The sequence below is a fragment of the Pinus tabuliformis genome, chromosome 8 (assembly GCF_031772625.1).
Source record: "Pinus tabuliformis cultivar Carrire ecotype Pingquan chromosome 8, CPIR1, whole genome shotgun sequence".
NCBI lineage: Eukaryota > Viridiplantae > Streptophyta > Pinopsida > Pinales > Pinaceae > Pinus > Pinus tabuliformis.
The window spans coordinates 439,076,576-439,100,627 of record NC_142294.1 but is presented as its reverse complement, the minus strand read 5'-3'; the positions used below and the strand labels follow the sequence as shown (position 1 = coordinate 439,100,627).

Sequence of the window (24,052 nt, the reverse complement as noted above, 5' to 3'; positions counted from 1 at the left end):
AAACACAAAAAAAAGAGAGACACAGATATATGTGGTTCACTCAATTTGGACTACGTCCACGGAGAAACAACCAGTCCTTACTTTTATATTATTCAACAAAATGAAGAGATGCAACTTACAACAAATATGTTGTAATTTCCACTTTTCTCTCACATAGCCTATCCTTTTTTCTTTACACACATAAAAATACACTGCCATAATACAATTCCATCATATAAACTAAGGGTTTCCTTCTAGGGAAAAAAAACCTAAATTAACATAACTTCTACCATAAGATCTTTTGCCTAATGAACCAGTAGATTGACTATGAAATTACAATATTTTACAGGGAAATTTTTCATCTAATTTTAACTTTAGGGGTTCTTACTTCGAACCCATGCAAGGGGGATCTAGGTGGCTATTTCCACCACCCTTAGACCCCCTCTACAATAATAATGCAGGGGAAATACCCCCACACCCCTCGTTAGGGACTAGGATCCAACCACAACTGTAACAAAAACCTCTGAACAATCAGGAAGATAATAGGGCTCCACACCCAACAAGAGGCTGAATTTAAGGACTATTATCGACCTCATTAAGAAGGATAATTTTAATTATGTTGATCATTTTGGTAAAGTTCCAATTTTTAAATTTGTGTAGGCATGATTATGAATGAACTAATGTACTCATGTATATGAAAATTTTGATTTTGAAAATTATGCTGAGAGATAAGTATGCCTAATTATGTCCTATATTTTGATACATGTGACTAATAAATAATAAATTTAGATGCATGTGCCACTGTAGGAAAACATGCTTGGTATAGCATGATAAGGCAACAACTAATGTGTCATTTGCATGGATGGTGCTAATATCTAAAAGTAAGGGGCATCACATAAAGAGATTGGTACAACAAGAAAACAGTAGTTGGTGAGAGCTCTCAAGTGCTTGAAACAACAAGGAATAATGGTAGAAGAAAGGAAGAAGAGGAGGAATTTCCCTCAGGATCCACTCATAAGTATTAAAGGATTCCTCTTGGGAGAAATTAGTGGGGAAGTAAAAGTATAAAATTGCTGGCATGAAATCTTGGAGAAGGCTAAGGATGATATTTTATTCATGAACCATCAGACACACTAGGACTCATGGGGATTGATTTGTTGTGGTTGTTGGATATTTTATATTGCGCGTCCCTCGATTGATTTTTGGATATGTTGGATATTTTATATTGTGCTCATATCATCAATAATGATACCAAACATCATTAGTACGTTCATGTAGTCACATGTCATAGAAATAATATCTTAGATCAAAAAAATTATTGTCCCATGCTATTATCTCAAAGTTTGCTCAACGACAAACTGTTATGTATGAAGAGGCTCAATCATGAATTGAATCGGAATATACAAATGTGTGTTCCCACAAAACATCAATGCTTCAATAAATTATCAGTTGCTTAGGCAGGTTTAACAATATCTCTTCATAAGTTCTTGAAATTAAATCATAATTTCTAAGGAGTTGCATTTCCACTTTTCAAAAACTCTTCAATAGCTTCATGATACAATAATTCATCATTCCATGATTATTTATTTCAAACTTCAGAGGCAAACTCCCTATTACTTTGATCATCAAAGGCTCATTACTTGTTAAGAATAGACCATTAGTATATAAAACCAAAATCAAAGTCATACCATGGACCACTTTTGAAGTAGAGGTTTGTATTAACACATCTTCCTGGCTTCATGAGGTAACTGCCAATGTGGACATACCATACTCAGGAAGCTTGCTTTATATAATGATTTCTACAAAAATAACACTTGACCAAACCAATATTCTCAGCATTACACAAATCAATTATGTTCAGTAAAATCAACTAAGTTAGTTTATCAAGTCTTAGATGCCAAATCAAAGCTAATATCAAAGTCATAAAATTTTCTTCCAATCTCATTGTGAAAAACTCTTTGGACCAAGTGTCAAGTGGATCTTTTATCCAAATACCAAGTTACAACAACCTTTTATTTACTAAGCACTATCCAATCAAAGTTTATCAAGCCATCCTTATGATCACAACATGAATCATTTCTGTCACTAAATATGAATCCATACATTAGGGAAAATATGCTCACCCTCACACAAATAAGTTATGTGCAATCAAATCAACTAAGTTAGTTTATGAAGCCTTAGATGCCAAATCAAAGCTAATATCAAAGTCATAAAAGTTTCTGCCAATATCACTGTGACAAACTCTTTAGACCATGTGTTAGGTGGAGCTGTCATCCAAATACCAAGTTACAAAAACCTTTTATTTACCAAGGACTATCCAATCAAACTTTATGAAGTCATCCCTATGATCATAGCATGAATCATTTCTATCACTAAATGTGAATGCATATATGAGGGACAAGACATATAATTTCCATCCATTCATTGTGATATTACTACATACTATATCGAACTATTTATACTTCAACTAATGTGTCAAAGCCAATGAATCCAATACATAATCATTATTGAACACCAATATTAGTCTCTAAAATTCACTATGCCCACATAACATTGCCATAAAGGTAAATCATCAGTTATCAAAAACCCTAATTCTGTTATCACTGTGAATTCTAACAATCCATAAGCCAAAACATATCAATGGACTATCAAGTATCATGTCAAAGTTCTAAATCATCATCAATTCCAAACCAATATGCCAAACCTTGTTAAACCCTTGCAATAGTTTATCAATTACTGTCATATACTAGCTTCAATGATCAAATAAAAAATGACATACTGATATGCATATGTCAGTCCCCTACAAACACAAGTTTAGTCAAGACATTCACATTCTCTATAGTAAGTCAAACATTCAAACTTCCCTGCTTATAGAAATTTCTATTGTCTGCACCATATTTGTAGGATTACCATATTCCCAGAAGTACAAAAAGGCTAATTAGTTACTAAAAAAAGGACTAAAATTTACATATAAACGAACATTTTTCAGTTAGTGACCAATAGTAGCTAATTTATAGTATCTTATAACGCAACCAACTTTTAGTAGTTTTTAGCTTAGCCATTAATTGGTTATCTCAATTTTATCATCTAGTAGTATATTTAATCATAATTTGGTCATTGATTTAGTCATTTATTTCCACAATTAATGACCAAATACATAACAAAATATACTACCAGATGAGCACCCGACAAAACCAATTGATGACCAAATAAATATGACTACATTTTGGTCGTGTTATAAGATAATGTAAATTAACTACTACTAGTCATATATATGAAAAATTTAGTCATCATTTGTAATCACAAATTTATCATTTACAGTGATAATTTATCTTTTTTTGGTAGTTTCATATTCATTATATTAACAATTGATTTAGTAGTTTATATTCATTTCATTTACTTTCATTAATAATCATTTTAAATGACTAATTTAGTTATGTTTATTTGTGTTCATCATTAATCAATATAAACTATTAATTTAGTAGTTTTATATTTATTTGATGTTTTCATAAGTTAATCAACATAAATTAATTAGTATAATTTGCAACTAAATTAAAAAAATGTCATACAGGGTGCATGTTCATCTAATAAAAAAATGCAAAGTTGCATATGTTAATTACAATACTAAATACTATCAAGTACAACTATAAATATTTATATCCACATAAATTATATTATAGGAAATGTCAAGTATTACAATATGAGTTTCCAACTTAATATTGGTTGGACTACAATTTACGCATGAAATATTGTTTCATCAAATCAAAACATTATCATTGTGTTTCCAAAGCATTGCCAGTGAATTCACCAACTCTAAAGACGACCATTAGTCTATATGTGTGTCTCTCATGCAAGATATTATCTTTAAATGTATCACTAGATCAGTTCTCTAGTTTTCTCTCTTTCTGCACTTGTCGCTCTAGGGTTATTGTTCCCCTCTTTCTTCAATTCCTACTTCTTACCATCAATACTAAGTTCCTCTTCTGAAAATGAAAGAAGATACAATGCAGAGTATAAGACATGAAAGATGATGAACACTGGAATATAAAATAAATAAGACTATAAAATATTTATATGACATATACCTCAACATTAACAATGCCAATGCCATTTTTCCCTATATAAGAAAGAAATTCAATCAAGTTTTCTTCAGTTGGGCGATATTTTTCTCTAATTCAACATCTAATTTCTTTATTTATAACATTCTAGAAGTTTTTTAACTACCACTTTGGCACTCTACATTGCAGCCACCCTTGGGATTTACGATTGGATCACCTCTAGGTCTAGGCAATATATAACATCCTCTAAAGCTTGCTTCAATCCTCAAATTTCATTATCATCCACAACTAGCTGCAGACAGAAAAAAAATAAATCCAAAGAGAGTGGATCTTCTCTTCACCAGCTGAGCAAAACCTTTTATTTTCTAGATACTCAATCCAAGGCTCCTTTCTTCCCAATCCAAGAAATGAACCAATTGTCTTTGCAACATTGACCACTTGACCTCTCTTGTTTTTTGTCCTGTCAAAAAATGAAAAGATGGCCCCTCAAGATGATTATGTTATATTCTCTTACAACTCTACATATTTAAGGATTCCACGATCATTATTTATATAATAGAGTTTAGGCTTCTGTGATCCATATCAAGTTTACAAAAGATTTTTCGGCGAAGATCACATGAGACGTCATTTGTCGACGCGATTCAAACCAACCAGTGTGGTTCATCGTCAGGACAAGTTGAAGAAACAGATCCAGCTTAGCAGGTTAAATAGACAGATCAAAGCCTCCAATGGCTAAAAAGACTAACAGCTACTTTTGACTAAGTACCGGGATCAAAAACCCTATTTAATAAAAATGTTATCCTAGGGGGACCAGTCCTTTAAATAAAAATAATATTATGATAAAAAATATTAATAAATATTTAAATATTAAAAAATATAATTAAACAGTTATGTTCAATTAGTACCTAAAGATAATAGTCAGTTAAAGATAAATAATTAAAAATTATATCTAAGGGAAAAAAAATTTACTCTAGAGGGGGACCATTCCTCCAAATAAAAATAATATTATGATAATAGTCAGATAAAAATATTAATAAATAATTAAAATTTTATTTAAAATATTAAAAATAATTAAACAAGTATGTTCAATAACTAAAAATAATTCATGATAATAGTTAGTTAGAGATAAATAATTAAAAATTATATCTAAGGGAAAAAAAATTCATAGAGAGGCCAATCCCTTAGGATAAAATAAATAAAATAATTATGTGATAAAAAAAAAATTATTAATAAATTTTTTTATATGATAATAGTTAGTAATAATACATGATGGTAGTTAGTTAAACATAAATAGTTAAAATTATATTTAAAATTAAATTATATTAAAATTAAATTATATTAAAATTATATTATAAAATTATATTAAAATTATATTTTAAAATTATATTATATTAAAATTATATTATTAAATTATATTAAAATTATATTTTAAAATTATATTACCCTAGGGGGACCAACCCCTTAAAATAAAATGATCTAATGATGATATTTAATTAAAAAATAAATTTTTTATAAGTTAAATTAGTAATTAAAAATACATCAAGATAATAGTTAGTTACAAATAAATAATTAAAAATACAAAGGAATTAAAAAACAGGACCATTCTTATATGAATAAATGAATATAAAAGATAGAGATGAAAAAATTAAAATGAGTCATCCTAAAAAAAATAAAAAATAATAATAATAATAAATAAATAAATAAATAAAAATAAAAATAAAAATAATAAAAATAATAATAAATACATCAGTAAAAAAAAAAAAAGACTAGGTCAAGAGTGTTGGGCTCCAAATAAAATTTTAATTATTTATTAATATTTTTATCTAACTATTATCATAATATTACTTTTATTTGGAGGAATGGTCCCCCTCTAGAGTAAATTTTTTTTCGCTTAGATATAATTTTTAATTATTTATCTTTAACTGACTATTATCTTTAGGTACTAATTGAACATAACTGTTTAATTATATTTTTTAATATTTAAATATTTATTAATATTTTTTATCATAATATTATTTTTATTTAAAGGACAGGTCCCCCTAGGATAACATTTTTATTAAATAGGGTTTTTGATCCCGGTACCTAGTCAAAAGTAGTTGTTAGTCTTTTTAGTCGTTGGAGGCTTTGCTCTGTCTATTTAACCTGCTAAGCTCGATCTGTTTCTTCAACTTGTCCTGATGATGAACCACACTGGTTGGTTCGAAACGTGTCGACAAATGATGTCTCATGTGATCTTCGCCGAAAAATCTTTTGTAAAGATCATTATTTATGTAAATATATTCTATATTTCGGTATACTTCTTCTGGAAGAATCCATAGCAAAGAATATATTTCATCCTGAAGTCTATTTAGGGTAGTTGTGTTAACTAGAGTAGCTACAGCTTCCATTGCAGTAGGTGGTTTTCCAATAACATGCAAGTCCTAGGCTAACAATCGAGATTTTATCTCCATGATTTTACTATATACTCTACCCACTACAAAACCCCTCTCTCTAACTAGACGTTTTAGTAGTAATGATGGTATTTTTGACTACTTGTGTGCCTCTTCCATTATGATCCGGATTTAAACAGGAATGCAACGAATTACAGAGATAACCATATACACAAAGATGCAGCGGAAATAATACTTCATTTCATTAATGGAAAATACTGAAATATGCTTACAAACAGAAATGGAAATAAACTAGCTAGGGCGATGGTAGCTTATCTCTGAGAAGAGATGTGATGGCTACATGCCTCTGAACTGTGTTACAATGAGGCTCGAAGGCCTATTTATTGTTGATAAACAATGGAAAAACCCTTAACATTCCAAAACCTAACCCTAGGAGATGAAACGCCAAACTGTGGGCCCCATTTGGGGGTAAGTTGGTACATCAACTTCCCGGGGTCGTAACTTTGGCATATGATCTCCGTTTGACGCATACAATAGCTCATTAGAAAGATCTATCCGAGCACTATCATTGTTGGAACGAGCAACATCAGTCCATTCCATGGACTCGTGTTGCCCCCGGATTCCCCAAAAAACGTCGTTTAGGGCCTCAAAACGGCTCCGGAAGTTCAGGACCCGAAAAACTGCTAAAAATAGTAAGTTGTGCTACAATTAAGGAAACTAAAAATGCTGAGAAAGACAATGGTGGGGGTCCAGGTGGACTTGGCAGGTGGCCACCAATATCCACCTGGATCATTCCTCCCCCCTTAGGAAGCAATGGTCCCCATTGCGTTGAGCTCCTCCATGAGATGAGGAAACTTCTGCTGAACTTGTTCCCTGGTGAGCCACTTGCCCTGCTGAAGGAGTTGGCCTGCTTTGACAACTCGATACAGTTGGATATTCTGTTGGCGAGTGTTCTTGATCTGTGTGTCCATGATCCGATCAGTTGCAGCTTGTTCCATGCAATCTGGATTTAATTCTGTGGATTTGAGGTGTTCTGCAATGTCGGATGTGTCTAGCAATGGTTGAAAGTATGGCCAAAGGCGGTCCACATTAAATACTGGGTGCAGGCCAAGGAATGGGGGAATGCTGAGCTCAAATGCATTGTCTCCCATAGCCTTAGTAATGGTGTAAGGACCATATCGGAGTGGTCTCAATTTCCAATAGGCTCCAGTAAGGCGTTCCTTTTGCAAATGCAACCAGACTTTGTCACCCACCTGAAACTTGTGTGGCTCCCGATGTTGATCATGTCGCTTCTTGTACTTGGCATTTGATTTCTCAAGAATGTCATGGACCTGCTGGCGAATATGTTGGATGCGCTCAATGAAGCTGGTGGCCTTATCTGTTTCGGACTGGACATGAGCTGAATTCATGTGAGTAGCTGCAAGTGGCATGGCCACATCAATGGGGCATTGTGGCTGGAATCCCAAACCCACCTGAAAAGGGCTATGGCCAGTGGAGCTGTGAAGAGCTCGGTTGTAGCTATGCTGAACGTAGGGGAGGCTCTCGTCCCATGTGCGTGGATGCTTTGAGTTATACATGCGCAGAATGTGCACAATCATCCTATTGACAACCTCTGTCTGGCCATCAGTTTGAGGATGGAAGGCTGTGGACTTCGTGAGTTTGGTGTCCAGCATTGACCAGAGACTGGACCAAAAGGTGCTGAGAAACCGACTGTCCCGATCTGAGATGATAGACTGTGGGATCCCAAAGTGCACCCACACTCGTTCAAAGAAGAGTTTAGCAGTGGCTTCTGCTGTGATATTCTTCTTGCAGGCCATCATAATGGCCATCTTTGAGAACCTGTCGACGACCACAAAAACACAGTCATTTCCATGCTTAGTGGAAGGAAGGCCTGACATGTAATCCATGGAGATGGATTCCCAAGGTCGACTAGGGGTAGGCAACGGGGTATAGAGGCCTTGCTTCTTAATGGTCGGTTTGGCAATGGCACAGGCAGTACATGATCGGATGTACTTCCCAACATCCTGTCAAAGATTCGGCCAATAGAAATAGTTTTGCAGTACTGCCACTGTTTTCTCGACCCCGAAATGCCCAGCAGCCCGACTGTAGTGTGCTTCCCAAATCATCTTGGCACGCTCGCTTGAAGGAACACAAAGGTGACCGAGGTGGCATAATAGGGCATCCTGGAGGTGAAAATCTGCAACCTGCCGACCCTCCAAGAGTGTCTGGTATGTGTGGCCGAATTCTGGGTCGCTTTTGTAGAGAAGTGGCCAATCAGAAGTCTCGTGCCCGCAAGAGTTGAGCGCGGTGGTTAGCGCCATGATCAGTGGTCGACTGAGGCAATCTGCAACATTATTGGTGCTGCCCTTTTTATACTTGATATTCAAGTGAAACTGTTGCAGGTATGTAGACCACTTCTGATGGCGATCATTCTGCAATTTTCCTTGGGTCTGTATGAACTGCAGAGGTCGGTGGTCTGTGTGGATGACCGTTTCCTTCCCCAAAATGTAATGCTTCCGTTGTTGGCAGGCCTATACAATGGAATACATCTCTTTATCATAAGTGGGGTACTTCCGGACTGTGTCTGAAAGTGTTTCACTGTGATATGCCACTAGATGTCCATGTTGAGTAAGGACTGCCCCAATAGCATAGTCAGAGGCATCTGTCTCGACCTCAAATGGTTGTTGTAAATCTGGTAACGCGAGCACTGGTGCCGTGCAGAGGCGATCCTTCAACTCCCTGAATGCCTTCTGTTGAGATTCAGACCAAAATAATTTTGCTTTCGCCCCGCCCTTGGTGACTTGACTCAAGGGCCAAGAAATATGAGAAAATCCCAACACAAACCTGCGGTAGAAGTTGGCAAGACCTAGAAAGCTGCGGAGCTCTGTTAGAGTGGTTGGAGAGGGCCAATCCCGAATGACTTGGACCTTGGCTGGATCGACATGCACCCCCTGTTCATCAATGATGTATCCCAGATACTGAACCTCGGTCATGCCAAAAGTGCATTTCTCCAAATTGGCACATAGCTTGTGTTGCCGCAGTGTTTGGAGAACCTGTCGGATGTGGTGGAGGTGCTCTTCCCAACTCTGGCTGAAGATCAGAATGTCATCCAAGTATACTACTACAAAGGAGTTGGTGAATGGCCGCAAGATGTCATCCATTAGCCTCATAAAGGTTGCAGGAGCATTCGTCAATCCGAAAGGCATGACCAACCATTCGAAGAGGCCCTCCTTGGATTTGAAGGCAGTCTTCCACACATCTGAGGGTTCAATTGGTACCTGGTGATATCCTGACTTCAGATCGATCTTGCTGAAATATTTCGCCCCCTTTAGTTGGTCTAGGAGGTCATCAATCCGCGGGATCGGGTACCTATTACGGACAGTGATCTTGTTCAACGCCCGATAGTCAATACATAGTCTCCACGTCCCATCCTTCTTCTGTACCAACACTATCGGGCTCCCACAGGGCGAAGAACTCGGACGGATGTGACCTTTCTGCAGGAGCTCCTGAATCTGCCTCTTGATTTCATTGTTCTCCAGAACGGAGCGCCGATAAATTGGTCCATTGGGTAGCGGCGCACCTGGGGTCAGATCAATGGAGTGCTTGACTTGACAGTGCAGAGGAACCCCTCCCGGGGAGGTGAAGATGTCTTCGTACTCCTCCACAATCTTGTCCATCTGTAGCTGCCGTGCAGAGGGACCCCGTTTGGAGGCCGCGGCCACTGTCTTCTTCTTCCCTTGAGGGCGTATCATCAGGAAAACAAATTTCCTGGTTTTGGAAATGATCTTACTGCATTGTTTTGCAGTAATCAAAGAGATGGCGGCAGGTGGTGCTACCTCTGGTATCCTGAACAACTTATTTCCCAATGTAATAATAACAGCACGGGGCCTTGATTCATACACAGCATGTCGCTTCCACAAGTATGGTTGTCCTAGTAATACATCACAAACTTCAAGGGGAGCAATGTCACACAATACCTCATCCGTGAAGGGCTTGATGTTGTATGGAAGGCGACACTGCTGGCTCACGCGAAGATCTCGCCCTTGGTGAAGCCACCCAATGGTGTATGGTTGTGGATGTGCTGTGGTCGGTAAGCCCAACCGCTTCACGACCTCTGCCGAAATGAGGTTCTTTTGACTCCCGCTATCAACAATGAACTGTATTGGGGAGCCCTTTACCCACATCTGGGAGTGGAAGAGACGCTCCTCCTCCTCTGGATCTTCGGGTTCATTTTTCTGGATCTTTGCGGTAGCAACAGTGGCGCTGGGATCCGCATCAATGATCTGCTTCCCTTTTTCATACCCCTTATCGGGTTCTGACTCAGAGTCGGAACATGCATCTGATTCTGAAACCTTTAGCTCAGCCACCAGTGACTGCTTGGCCCGACACTCACTTGTGTTGTGAGTGGAGCTCTTATGGAACTCACACCATTTTCCAGTGTCCTTTCTCGGCTTCGCGGCGTTGCTCTTTGCTTGCAGCTTCGGCTGGTTGTCTTGGGCTGTCCCGCCTTGGCTTTGTCCTTTGTTCTGTGGTTTAGGGGCACCTTTCCCCTGCTTTGGATTCGCAGATCCAAAGTCTCGCTTCTTTTGTTTAAACTTCTGCTCGACCTTGACGGCATACCGGTATGCTGCGCTGAGCGAGGGGATGTTTAGGAACTGTATTTCTTCCTGGATGTACTTGTGCAGGCAGCCACAGTATTTGAGTATCAAATGTTGCTCTGAATCCTTGATACCCAACTTTGTGCGAAGGGTATGGAAAAGATTGGTGAACTCCGGCACGTCTTGGTCCCTTCCCTACCGCAGCGTGGTCCACTTTATGTATTCATCCTCATAGCTTCCGACAGGGTAGTACTGCTCCTTGATGGCATCCCGGAACGAATCCCAGGTGGGTGCGGCTAAAAATAGTGAGCCAGTACTTTCATCCTTCTGCTCGTAGTAGGTTTCCCACCAGTCCTTGACGTGGGGGGCTGCTTTGAGAAGAGCAAAACCAATCTTTTCCCGACTCGAAAATTCATGAACAGAAAAATAACCCTCTAGCAGATTTAACCATTTATCTACGACATCGGCGTCTATCTGACCCTCGAATATGGGGATTTCAAAATTAACTTGTACCTTAAAGGGTGTGGCGTTTCCAGAGGAGCTGCTGGAAGCCGATGCGCCACCTCTGGGTAGCCGCTGAAGGATCTGCGTAAAGCTGTCCATCATCGCGTTCCGTTGTCGCTCGAGCGCTTCTTCGAGCAAGATTTTGATGGGATCTCCTGCCCCCTCGTCTTTCTTCTCGTCCGCCATGGGAGGCCGTCAGGATTTGCGAGGCTGGTCTTGCAAAGGTTCAACCAGTTCAAGCCCTAACTCCTTATATCCCGACCTTGTTGGGGACATGCAAAGAAAAACAGAGAAAAAGCAGACCGCTCTGATACCACTGATCCGGATTTAAACAGGAATGCAACGAATTACAGAGATAACCATATACACAAAGATGCAGTGGAAATAATACTTCATTTCATTAATGGAAAATACTGAAATATGCTTACAAACAGAAATGGCAATAAACTAGCTAGGGCGATGGTAGCTTATCTCTGAGAAGAGATGTGATGGCTACATGCCTCTGAACTGTGTTACAATGAGGCTCGAAGGCCTATTTATTGTTGAGAAACAATGGAAAAACCCTTAACATTCCAAAACCTAACCCTAGGAGATGAAACGCCAAACTGTGGGCCCCGTTTGGGGTAAGTTGGTACATCAACTTCTCGGGGTCGTAACTTTGGCATATGATCTTCGTTTGACGCGTACAATAGCTCATTAGAAAGATCTATCCGAGCACTATCATTGTTGGAACGGGCAACACAGTCCATTGCATGGACTCGTGTTGCCCTCGGATTCCCCAAAAAACGTCGTTTAGGGCCTCAAAACGGCTCCGGAAGTTCAGGACCCGAAAAACTTCTAAAAATAGTAAGTTGTGCTACAATTAAGGAAACTAAAAATGCTGAGAAAGACAATGGTGGGGGTCCAGGTGGACTTGGCAGGTGGCCACCAATATCCACCTGGATCACATTATCCTTTAGTGACTAGTATGAAGCTATGAGTTCACTCAGTTGTTTTAAACCTTTGTATAAGCTATCATTCTCTGGTGGAGGTGTTAGATGACTTATTGTATTGGCATAACTGCGGCGTTTGGCTATAGTAGCTTCATAAGGATTTTTTATAGAATAGTAGTATATGCTATGGATATTTCCTATCTGGGTAACACACATCACTCATCCCCACTTTCTTTCTAGGCATATATTTGAGTGATCCATGAATTTGAAAATGCAAGACAACATCAGCCTTAAATATTTTATCCAAAAAAGAGTAATAAGCATCAAACCCATAGTGTGGAATTGATGGTTTTGTGAAAAGAAGCCTCATTGGATTGCCTTCATATCCGCAACTTGGTTTCACTCCAATAAAAACATTTCCAAACTATTTTTCTTATACAAGTAGGTTCTCCCCATCATAATTAAGGTTTTCCCAATTTTCTTCCAAATCATTAGCATAAGGTGTGAGCTGTTAGTACTCTCTCACATTCATGTTTTAAGCAATATTAAGATTTGGGTTATAGGACTTGGTTTCTTTATCATTTGGGTAGGATTTGATGTACCTCCCAACATCCTGATGAAGGTTTGGCTAATAAAAATAGTTCTGCAGTACTATGACTATTTTCTATAGTCCGAAATGTCTAGCGACCTGACTGTAGTGCGCCTTCCAAATCATCTTGGTACGCTCACTTAAAGGAACATAGATGTGTCCCAGGTTGTATAACAGTGCATCCTCGAGGTGAAAATTTGGAACTTGCTTACCTTCTAGGAGTTTCTAGTATGTGCTACCAAATTCTGGATCACTCTTGTAAAGATGTGGCCACCCCGAAGTCTCATGTCCACAGGAGTCGAACACAGTGATCAACGCCATGAATGGTGGTCACCTGAGGCAGTCTGCAACAATATTGGTGTTTCCCTTTTTGTACTTAATGTTCAAATGGAATTGTTGCAGGTATGTGGACCATTTATGATGCTAATCTTTTTGCAACTTCCCTTGTGTCTGTATGAACTGCACAGGTTGGTGGTCTTTGTGGATGACCATTTCCTTCCCCAGAATGTAATGCTTCCATTGATGGTAGGTTTGCACAATGGAATACATTTCTTTGTCTTAGGTGGGACACTTTCAGACTGTTTCTTAAAGTGTCTCACTATGGCAAGCCATTGGATTCCCCTACTGAGTAAGAACTGCACCAATAGCATAGTTGGAGGCATTTGTCTCAATCTTAAATGGTTGTTGCAAGTATGGTAATGTGAGAACTAGTGTAGAGTAGAGGTGTTGCTTCAACTCAATAAACACTTTTGTTTGGTCTCGCACCAAAATAATTTTTCTTTCACTCCACCCTTGGTGGCGACTTAAAAGCCAAGTGATATGAGAGAACCCCAACATGAACCTACGATAGAAATTGGCAAGGCCTAGAAAGCTATGGAGCTTTGTTAGAGTGGTTGGGGTTGGCAAATCCTGAATGAATTGTATCTTGGTTGGTTCCACATGCACACAATTCTCATCAATGATGTACCCCAGATATTGAACCTGGGTTATGCCAAAAGTGCATTTCTTCATATTTGCACACAACTTGTGTTTTTGTAAGGTTTGGAGGACCTATTGAGTGTGGTGGCAGTGCTCTTCCAAACTTTGGCTAAATATCAATATGTCATCTAAATACACCACCATGAATGCATTGGTGAAGGGTCGCAAGATGTCATCCATCAACCTCATGAAGGTTGCGAGGTCATTTTTCAACCCGAAAGTTATGACCAACCATTCAAAAAGGCCCTCCTTGGATTTGAAGGCAATCTTCCACATATCGTAGGGTTTGATAGGAACTCGGTGATAATCGGAATTCAAGTCAATGTCGCTGAAATATTTGGCCCCCTTGAGCTAGTCCAAAAGGTCATCAATCTGTGTGATCAAGTACCTATTATGGAGAGTGATCTTGTTCAGCACCCGATACTCAATACAGAGTCTCCATGTCCCATCCTCCTTTTGTACCAATACAATTGGGCTCCCTTAGGGTGATGAGATTGGCTTCATGTGCCCTTTCTGTAACAGTTCCTGAATTTGCCTCTTGATCTCATCATTCTCCAAAATAGAGTGTCGATAGATCGGTCCATTGGGTAGTGGAGTGTGCAGGGTTAGATTGATGGAGTGCTTGACCTGACAGTGCATAGGTACCCCCGTAGGTGAGGAGAAAATGTCCCTGTAATCCTCCACGACCTTATCCATCTCCTGATGTTGTACAGAGGAGCCCTATTTGGAAGTCGTGGCCACAATCTTCTTCTTTCCCTTAGGGCGAATCATAAGGAAAACAAATTTCATGGTCTGTGAAATGATCTTATTGCATTGCTTCACAAAGATCAAAGAGACAACAGTAGGCGGGGCTACCTCCAGTATCCTGTAGAACTTGTTGCCTAAAGTAATAATCACAGAGTGAGGTCTCGATTGTTGAAAATGGCAACAAGAAATTCTAGTTTAATCTGTCCTTGAATTAAATTGTGAATTAAAATCAAATAATATTCTCATAGAAACTTGTAAATGTTAATTAAGTTTATTAAACTTAATTAGCTTAGGAATTTAGAAATGGAAGTCTTCTTGAAGTCATGTATATGTTCTCCCTATATTATAGGGGTCCAGGATGAGTGGTAATTAGTTAAATTAGTTTATTGAGTTAAGTCTAGTTAAATTAGTTCCAAACTATTTGAGGAATTAATAGTGAGTTAACAATCAGTTGATGCATTAGTGCACTAAACTAGTGCTATTTCAATTAACTGAATATTACCTTATGAGAAACTCATGCATGTCGATTCTGAGAAAGACCCAGTTGATACTAGAGTGCAAGGACAATGTACTATTTGTTTTAGATTTTTATGAGTTGCACTGATAGTGCATGCAATCAGGAACTGATCCTTGAAGGGATTACATAGTATTGAGTGCATTAATTTCCCTTTAAGATGGGTTAATCAGCCATAGGAATTGCGCAAGGAAATAGGGACTTGGAGAGCTGGTGAATTAGCTAAGTATTAGCCTAGTGCTTGCTTGTGAGTTGGAGATTGATTTTACTGAGTGCTGGGATTGTTCTTGAGAGAACAAGCATTGTAATCTCATCTTGATTTTCCGATATATACAATATAGATAGTGGGTTTTGAGTTGTGGCTTTCACTGGATATTTTTTGTGTTATGTGTATTTGATTATCTTTCTCTATCGATTATTGTTTTGATCGATCTTTATGTTCTTCCATTGTAGAGAGTAGAAGTAGATTCTTGTCTCTTGCTTTAGTTCATTTCATGAGATTTTGAATCTACAATATTTTCTACATGGAATCGGAGCCGAGAACATTATACTAGAGAAGATTTCAAAGTTTTTGAGTTCAGGGTTACAAGTGAAATTCGAATTTTCATTTCATACTTCAGGATCGGCACATGGTGTCCTACGGTTTGCGGCTCGAGTATGCCTTGGAATGTAGCTCGAATTTTATTGCCTAGAGGGACATGATGGAGGTTGTGCTAGAAGATAATGGAATGAAGGAATTCATTGATCAAGAAGTCCCCAAGCTAGCAGCTACGAATAAACAGAACGTGGCCGAATGGAAGAAGTGTGTGGTGAAGGCAACGTGGATAATCCTTGAGGGAGTTCGAGACCACATTGTCTCGAGTCTCCATGGAAAGGAAACTCCGCATGCTATGTGGAAAACATTGACGAATTTGTATCAGAACAACAATGACCAAAGGAAATTGGCACTGAAGGAAAAACTTTGAAAAATCAAAATGGAGAAAGGCAAGACTATTTCCAAATACTTGACCAACTTCACTCAATGTCATGATGAACTTGGAAGTGTTGGAGTCATGGTTGCTGAGGAGGATATGGTGAGTCTTTCTCTTCTAGGACTCCCAAAAATTTGGCATAGTTATCAGGACTCTGTCAATGGTTGGGAGAAAGTTCCGGATTGGGAACGACTGTGGTCAGATTTGATGCAAGAGGAGATTAGGAGGAACACCAGGGATGGCTCTTCATCAAATATTGGTGATGAAGAGAACCATGCCTTAGCGATTAAGGAGAGGAAGGGGAAAGGGAAAGCTTCCCATTACAAATCAGATTCTTATCATGGAGGTAAGAAGAAAGATATAACGAAAGTTAAATGCTTTCATTGTCATAAGATGGAACATTTTTCTACAAATTTTCCACTCAAGAAGTCCAAGGAGAAGTCCTCAGGAGGAGCGGCGGGTGAGGCTTTGGCCTCTCAATTCGAATTGGACTTTACCCACATTGCATGCATGGTGTCATCAATGTTTGGAAGTGTATGGTACTTAGACAATGGAGCTTCATTCCACATGACTGGACACAAAGAGTTATTCAGTGACCTAGAGGAGAAAGATATCCAGATGCATATGGAGATGGGTGACGATGGGAAGTTTAGTGTTTCTGGATTAGGCACGATTGCTTTTCAGACGGAGCATGGGGCTCCACTCACCTTGAAGAATTTTATGTATGTATCCTGGCTGAAGAAAAACTTGGTATCCATTTCCATGCTTGAGGATAGATGCTATGATGTGATCTTCTCAAAAGGAAAGGCATTCCTTCGACACATAGCCACAGGTCAAGTAAAGAAGATAGGGATTCGAGTTAAGAATCTCTATAAGCTAGAGGTAGAGGAGTGTGTTGCTCTGAGTTCAAAAGTAGAAAAGATGAAGAGCCAAGATGTTGGCGAGTTTTGGCACAGACGATTGGGCCACCTGCATCATGGGGCTTTGAAGATATTGCAGCAAATATCTACCAGTCTTACCAAAGGTACACTTGAGCAATTTGATACATGTAAGGGGTGTACTTTGGGAAAATACACCAAGTCTTATTTTGGAGACTAAGATAGTCGAGCATATTCTATTTTATAGAGAGTCCATTAAAATGTGTGTGGACCATTCTCGACGGCATCCATGACCAAACACATGTATTATGTTATATTTGTTGATGACTATTCTTGAAAATGTTGGATATTTTTCATGCAGAAAAATGATAAAACTTCCACAAAGTTTTGTAAGTTCAAAGCATTGGTGGAGAAAGAGTCAAGAAAGACGGTTAAAGATATATGGTGTGATAACAATGGTGAGTATGTCTAAAATGCGTTTAAGAACTTATGTGCAGGGGAAGGAATTAAACAAGAGTTGATGGCACCCCATAACCCTCAATAGAATGGGGTGGTCAAGAGGAAAAACAAAATCATAGTAGGGGTAGCGAAGGTAATGTTGCATGATCAGGACCTACCACTACACTTGTGGGCTAAGGCATGCAACACAACAATTTATGTTTAGAACTGTAGCCCACATCAGATACTTGATATGAAGACACCAGAGGAGGCTTATTCTGGTAAGAGGCCAGATGTTTGTCACTTGATCCGAGTTGACTCAACTTCCAGATTTAACCAAGATCTTTTGTTTCCATGATGTAGTTAGATTTGCATTTTATAATAGCATAAATGAACATATATGTTGGCTTAAGCAAATGGAAACATAATGACGATCAACATATCATAAACAAAAGACATTGATAATGGAGTTCATCCAGTGTGGACTACGTCTCCGAGCCTAGTGTCAAGATGGTGTTGGCCGCTTCATTCAGCGCTGGAAATAGTGAAGATGTACATGGACTATGTCTTCTGTCATACAAGGACACGTGCCCTCGACATGAGTGGCAAAGTCTCTCCACGAGATGTTCCGCTATAGTAACTATCACTCATAATAGACCTCCTATCCGCATGGCATAATTTTACACATGGTGACATTGAGTATCCCACCATCATGGCATCAAAGGGATCTCAACCAAGACACCCATGGTGACAATGAGTATCCCGCCATCATGGGATAAAAGGGATCTCAATCAAAACATACATAACAATCCATGATGAATACATCTCACATGAAATAAACGCAAAGATTCTGCATCATACATCAAGCAAGAATCGAAACAACATAGTACATCTCACAACAAATGATCAAAGAATTACATGACAACAACACTTCATATACCTCAACTCTGATGCTAGTTGAAGAATAGAATACTCAGTTGTTGGATCTGAATGCACCAACAAAATCATGGCATTGAATGGCATAGAATCGATTGTCCATGCTTTGAAATCTGACACCATTGCTCAAATCTGGAAAATGGCTTAAAAATAGAAGTCTCATCTGCCAAAACTGATTGCACCACTGAATTTGTGTCACCGAGAGGTATAAAATTGACCATCCATTTGTTGAATTCTAACGCCACAAAAATCTGGGCCTGTAGGAATCTTTTAGATTCCCCTGTGATTCTCCAAAGATTCCCTCCTCTAGGTTACCTGGGGATCTGCAACTCAAATCAGAAAATTGATCTCTCCATTGAGATCCTTGCGAAAATATGAAAAGAATGAGTATAAAGTTGGCTGCATTCTGACTCTGGCGATTTCAGTGTCCAAGGAATCTGGAGGATTCCCTCAAGATTCTTCAAAGATTCTGCTCTGCCGAGAATCTGCAAATATGCTGCTTAGATGGTGATTCTAATTTCACCATTACATTCCCTATAGAATATCAATTAAAATGACTATAAACTTCAGGCATCAAAGAATATTCTTTGAGAATCTGTCTTGAAATACATGCCAATATAGTTCCATCTAACTGCAAATCATGGTTCCACTTGGTCATGGTACCATAGGCTCAGGGTTCCGCGTTGAGTTCCTCTCAACTCCAAAACCTCGCTACCCTCCATGGTCCACTTGCTTCCCCCTCCAGTGGACTGAATTGAAAGGCACTTATATGTTATGTGACAAAGTTTACAACTTAGACCGTTCGCTCCAACGGTACAACAACAGATTGTTTGGGGAATGGGTTGGGTTCAAAACCCACCAAACCCATTTTAGCATGGCGTTAGATTAATTTTGGAAACCAACACGCATTCTAAGTCACAAGATTCGGCGAATTTCAACGATTAAATTCGAAATTTGGCGAATTTTAAGCAAAAACGAATATATTCATTCGAGTTCGCCGAATTTTATGGCGAACTTGAATTTCAAGGCGAATTCAAATTTTTTCCGAACAAATTCGTTTGAAGTTCGATGAAATTCGTTTGATGTTCGATGAAATTCGTTTCAGTTCGTTTTTTTCGCGCGTTTTAGCCCGTGGGTTTTATTGTTCGCCGGGTTTCATTGTTCATTCAACATTGTTACATTGTTTGCTTGTTCGAACGTCGAAGGGTTTCATTTCATTGTGGTCCAGACTCCAAACTCTGTTGCAAACAGTCCAGTCTACAGCTGCAGCCTGCCGGAGGGTTTCATAACTTTCATTTCAGAAGACGTCTTCACTCTTCAGTGACCAGTCTACAGACTACAGCTGCCGACGCGTCTCTTGACCGAGGTCCGACTCTCCGAGCGGCGAGGACTCTTGCTGCGCAGCCGTCAGGCTCTCTCACTCTCACTGCTTAGGGACCAGGGTTCAGCGTTCAGGTAAGACTCGCAAGTTTTCAACGCTGTAAGCCTGTAACTGGTTGTTAGTGGCTGCCACTGCTAGTGGTGGAGTGACTCATTGCTCAGTTTGAAGTTTTATGTGCAGAGTTCTAACTTTTTAGCAATGTGCTGCAAGAGTTTTTATTTAAAATTTACTGGCTGCATTTATTTTGAATTTTCATGGTTGATGAATTACCCAGTGACTGAGTGTAAAGGATGGAAGTGATAATGATGAAATTAACCGAAAATATCTGTTAAAAAATTAAAAACAACAGTGATTCGACCCTACTTCCACACTGCTAGATAAAAGATATCACTGATAAATCGTTGTAGCTATATCCTTGGCTGTTAAACGCCTGATTGTAACTGTAACTTGTAAGGTGCACCTTGGCTGTTAAACACTTTAGTAGTGAACACTTGGCTGTCAAACCTATTAAACTTTTGGCTGTTAAAAGTTGTATCAATATGTAGACTGTGGACTGTTCCAATCAAAACATTTTTATAATTTTGTATCGAGGATAAACTGTGATGAAATTGCTTCTAGCAAGGATTCCTCACCTAGACTAGAGGTGGAAGGTGTATTAGCACCACCAACAGCAGTGATCATCTTGTTTTAGCTTGTCAGCTCATGCTTGCACCAAATTTAGTAACTAATAAATACCACGTAGCAGACACATTGCAATTTGCAACCTCAATCAAATAGTTGCCTATGAGACCAGCTACATTCATGTGAGCCAAATTTTATTTTTGAAGTTTGGAAGAGATCTGGGAATTCCTTTTGGCATAGGATCTTATCTCACATATAGGCTGATACATGATGAAAATGTGAAAATGCTTACCCGGGAGACATTGTAGAAGATTCTGCAGCCAAACAGAATAAATACAAATCTGCCAATTCAATGCCTGTAGATCAGGATATAAAGAAATAATTTCAACACTTCAAAAATCTAAATAAGCGTTGGTTTTCTCAGCATCCCACAGATCAAGATTTTATGCAAAGGTAAGCACTACCAAGTTCAAGTTCAACAACAAATGTATACTGTCTCAGTTCTAAAATGAAAAAATATACCAAAAAAGTAAGCTTTCTTTTCTGAAGATTGACCATTTTCAACAAGAGTTTCTCCATGGTGGACTGCTTGTCCGTCAATTCCACAATAAGAAGCCTCGCACATGGCCTTGGGAATGGGTCGATTGCCAAAGTCCTCAGGAAAGCAATCAAATTCTGGTCCAAAATTAAACTGCACTGTACAGTTAGGTTGATTTGGAAGGGTGTAAATAGAAGCTGCAGGGTAATATCTGCACTGGTGCCTCTATAATTCTATTGTTTGGTGGGAGAAGTATCCTTAGTCCAGTTTGTCATTATCTGACAAATTTTCTTGAATAAGAGATTTACAGAAATCAAGGATAGAGTCAGCATCTGTCTTAATTGTCATGGAATTAAGACACCTGTTTTTACCTGCCCTTAATTAAAATTTAAAACAGATATAAATCCTAGCAGTAAACCATGAAGTGAGCCAATAATGGGAGCAATTAATTGTCATGGAACTGGAAGTTGAACTGTTCGTTTTGTTTCTTTTCTTGCCTTCAGCAGCATTTATATTTACATAAATCTTGTAACTTATTTCCACTTGCTTGGAACTGGAAGTCACGTAAAACAAAACTGTGATGCCTGGCCTGTGTAAGAAAATAAAAAGCTACAGCCTAGTAGCCTACAACAGTACACTGTTTTGAATCACTTTTGTATGGCCTGTGTAAGAAAACTGTTTTGAATCACTTTTCCTTTTTCTAAATTCTAACTAATGAAAATGTAATTTCAAAAAAAATTGCAGACATTTCAGACTTCAAGTCTTCACCAGTTTTCAACAATCAGAGGTTCAGAACCTTCAAATTTCAATGGCACCCCCAAAATCAACTGCTGTAGCTTGGAATTTTGTCCAAAAAGATGGTTTTAATCTTTCATGTCAGTTGTGTGGACATAATTTCACTGGCACTTTAACTAGAGCAGTGGATCACCTTCTCGGTATTAGCAATGGAAGTGGAGGTGGTGTTGAAGCCTGCACTAAGATCACCGATGAACAAAAAGCCACAGTGCAGAAAGACCATTCCAATTCACAGATGCAAAAGCAGAAAAGGGTAAATAAGAGGCAGCGAATTGAGAGGGAGATTGCCATGTCTTCCTCCAACACCATTAATTCAGTTTCAAACATTGGTGGATCAAGTTCTACTCAAGCAAAAACAGGTGGAACGAAAACATTAAATCAATTCTAGAAACCTGTTGAGAAACAGGAAGTTGATGATGTTGTTGCTGAGTATTTTTATGCATGTGCAATTCCCTTTAATGTGGCGAGGAGTCCATATTTTAAAAATGTAATTAAAAAGGCCATTGATTTTCGGAAGGAATATATTCCTCTTGGATCTGAAGCTTTAAGGATAACTTTGCTAAAGAGAGTGAAAGACAGAGTGACAGGAAAGTTGGCTGATATTAAAGAGTCTTGGAAGCTTACAGGATGCACAATTTTGAGTGATGGTTGGTCAGATTTGTGTCATCGCCCATTGATCAATGTGCTTGTTTATTGTCCTCAAGGGGTACTTTTCTTGAAGTCAATAAATGCAATGGATCGATTGAAGACATCAGAATTTATTTTTGGAATTTTGGATGAAGCGATTCAAGAGGTTGGGGTGGAAAATGTTGTCCATGTTGTTACAGATAATGCATCAAATTGGTTGGTGCAGGGAAGCTGATTATGGAAAAATATAATCAGATTTATTGGACCCCTTGTGCTGCACACTGCTTGGATTTAATGTTGCATGACTTAGCCAAATTTCCTTGGGTCAATGAAACAATCCAGAGAGCCAAAACAATTTCAAACTTCATCATCAACCATCGTCTCACTTTGAGCATATACAGGAAGAATGCATCAAAAGAGTTGTTGAGGCCTTGTGATACAAGGTTTGCCACTTTTTATATTACTCTGAAAAGAGTTGTTGAGGAAAAAGCGAGCCTAAGAGCCGTTTTTTGCAACACTGAGTGGGAGAGATCTACCCTATCAAAAGAAACTAAGGGGAAAAATGTTGAACAAATAGTGCTCAATAATGGCTTTTGGGAAAATGCAAACAAGGTTTTAAAAATTTGTGGCCCAATTTTTAATGTGCTCCGCATGGTTGATGGTGACAAACCTTGTATGGGTTTTGTTTATGAAAGCCTTGATCGTTGCAAAGAGGCCATTGCAACTACTTTTAATAATGTGGAAGCTGATTACAAGGAGATATGAGATTTAATTGATCATAGATGGAAGATGATGCATAGTCCATTACATGTAGCAGCATGCTATTTGGACCCTAGATTGTTTGGGTTACCAAGACATAAGGATGAAGAAATCATGAATGGACTTATCCAGTCTATTGAGAAGCTAAATCCAGATCCAGAGATTGCAGGTTTGATCAGAAGTCAGTTGAAGGCATACAGGTTAGAAGAAGGGTTATTTGGAACACAATCAGCAAAGTATGATAGGAGCAGAAGTGATCCAGCACTATGGTGGGAATTTTATGGTTCAGGGGCACCAGAATTGCAAAATTTTGCAATTCGTATCTTAAGCCAGGGAACAAGTGCATCAGCATGTGAAAGGAATTGGAGTTCCTTTGACCAAATTCATTCCAAAAAAAGAAATAGATTGTCATATGGAAGATTAGAAGATCTTGTTTATGTTCATAGTAACTTGCAGTTGGCAATGAAGAATGTGGCTAAAGAGTCATCCAATTCTTCTACTCCGTGGATCGATCCTGTTCCAAATGCAACAATGGATGATGTTGATTTGTACATTGATAATGACATAAAAACTGACAGGGAATTCACTGATGAATCTGGTGCTGAAGCATCTAGCGGATTCACAGCTCATACTGCTCTTGATGACATAGAACTTTTTGATATAACAAGTGGGCAACAGGAACATCAAGAATAAAACTTGTGTTCCTGTTTTAGATTTCTAGTTTAGTTTTTGCATGAACAATTTTCTAAAACTGCCAAGCTACTTTAAAGTTTAAACTTTTGAGTTTATATATAATTATATTTTGATATATTGAGGAAC

At 38.5% G+C, this 24,052-nt stretch overlaps 1 protein-coding gene and 1 pseudogene across 1 annotated transcript; one reads left to right on the top strand and one right to left on the bottom strand.

The window, feature by feature from the left end:
- Positions 1–4,239: 4,239 nt before the first annotated feature.
- Positions 4,240–21,139, bottom strand: LOC149235939 (magnesium-chelatase subunit ChlH, chloroplastic-like; annotated as a pseudogene).
- A 721-nt stretch (positions 21,140–21,860) lies between these two features.
- On the top strand, positions 21,861–22,709 carry LOC149235938 (uncharacterized). The gene is made up of 2 exons (XM_089368718.1): positions 21,861–22,100; positions 22,365–22,709. The coding sequence occupies exons 1-2, from the start codon at positions 21,861–21,863 to the stop codon at positions 22,707–22,709; spliced, it is 585 nt and encodes a 194-aa protein (XP_089224844.1).
- The last annotated feature ends 1,343 nt before the right edge of the window (positions 22,710–24,052 follow it).

Coding starts and splice junctions, on each gene's coding strand:
- LOC149235938 (XM_089368718.1), top strand. CDS start 21,861: ATGGCACCCCCAAAATCAACTGCTGTAGCTTGGAATTTTGTCCAAAAA. Junction 22,101..22,364: donor AGATGCAAAAGCAGAAAAGG/GTAAATAAGAGG, acceptor GATTTTCGGAAG/GAATATATTCCTCTTGGATC.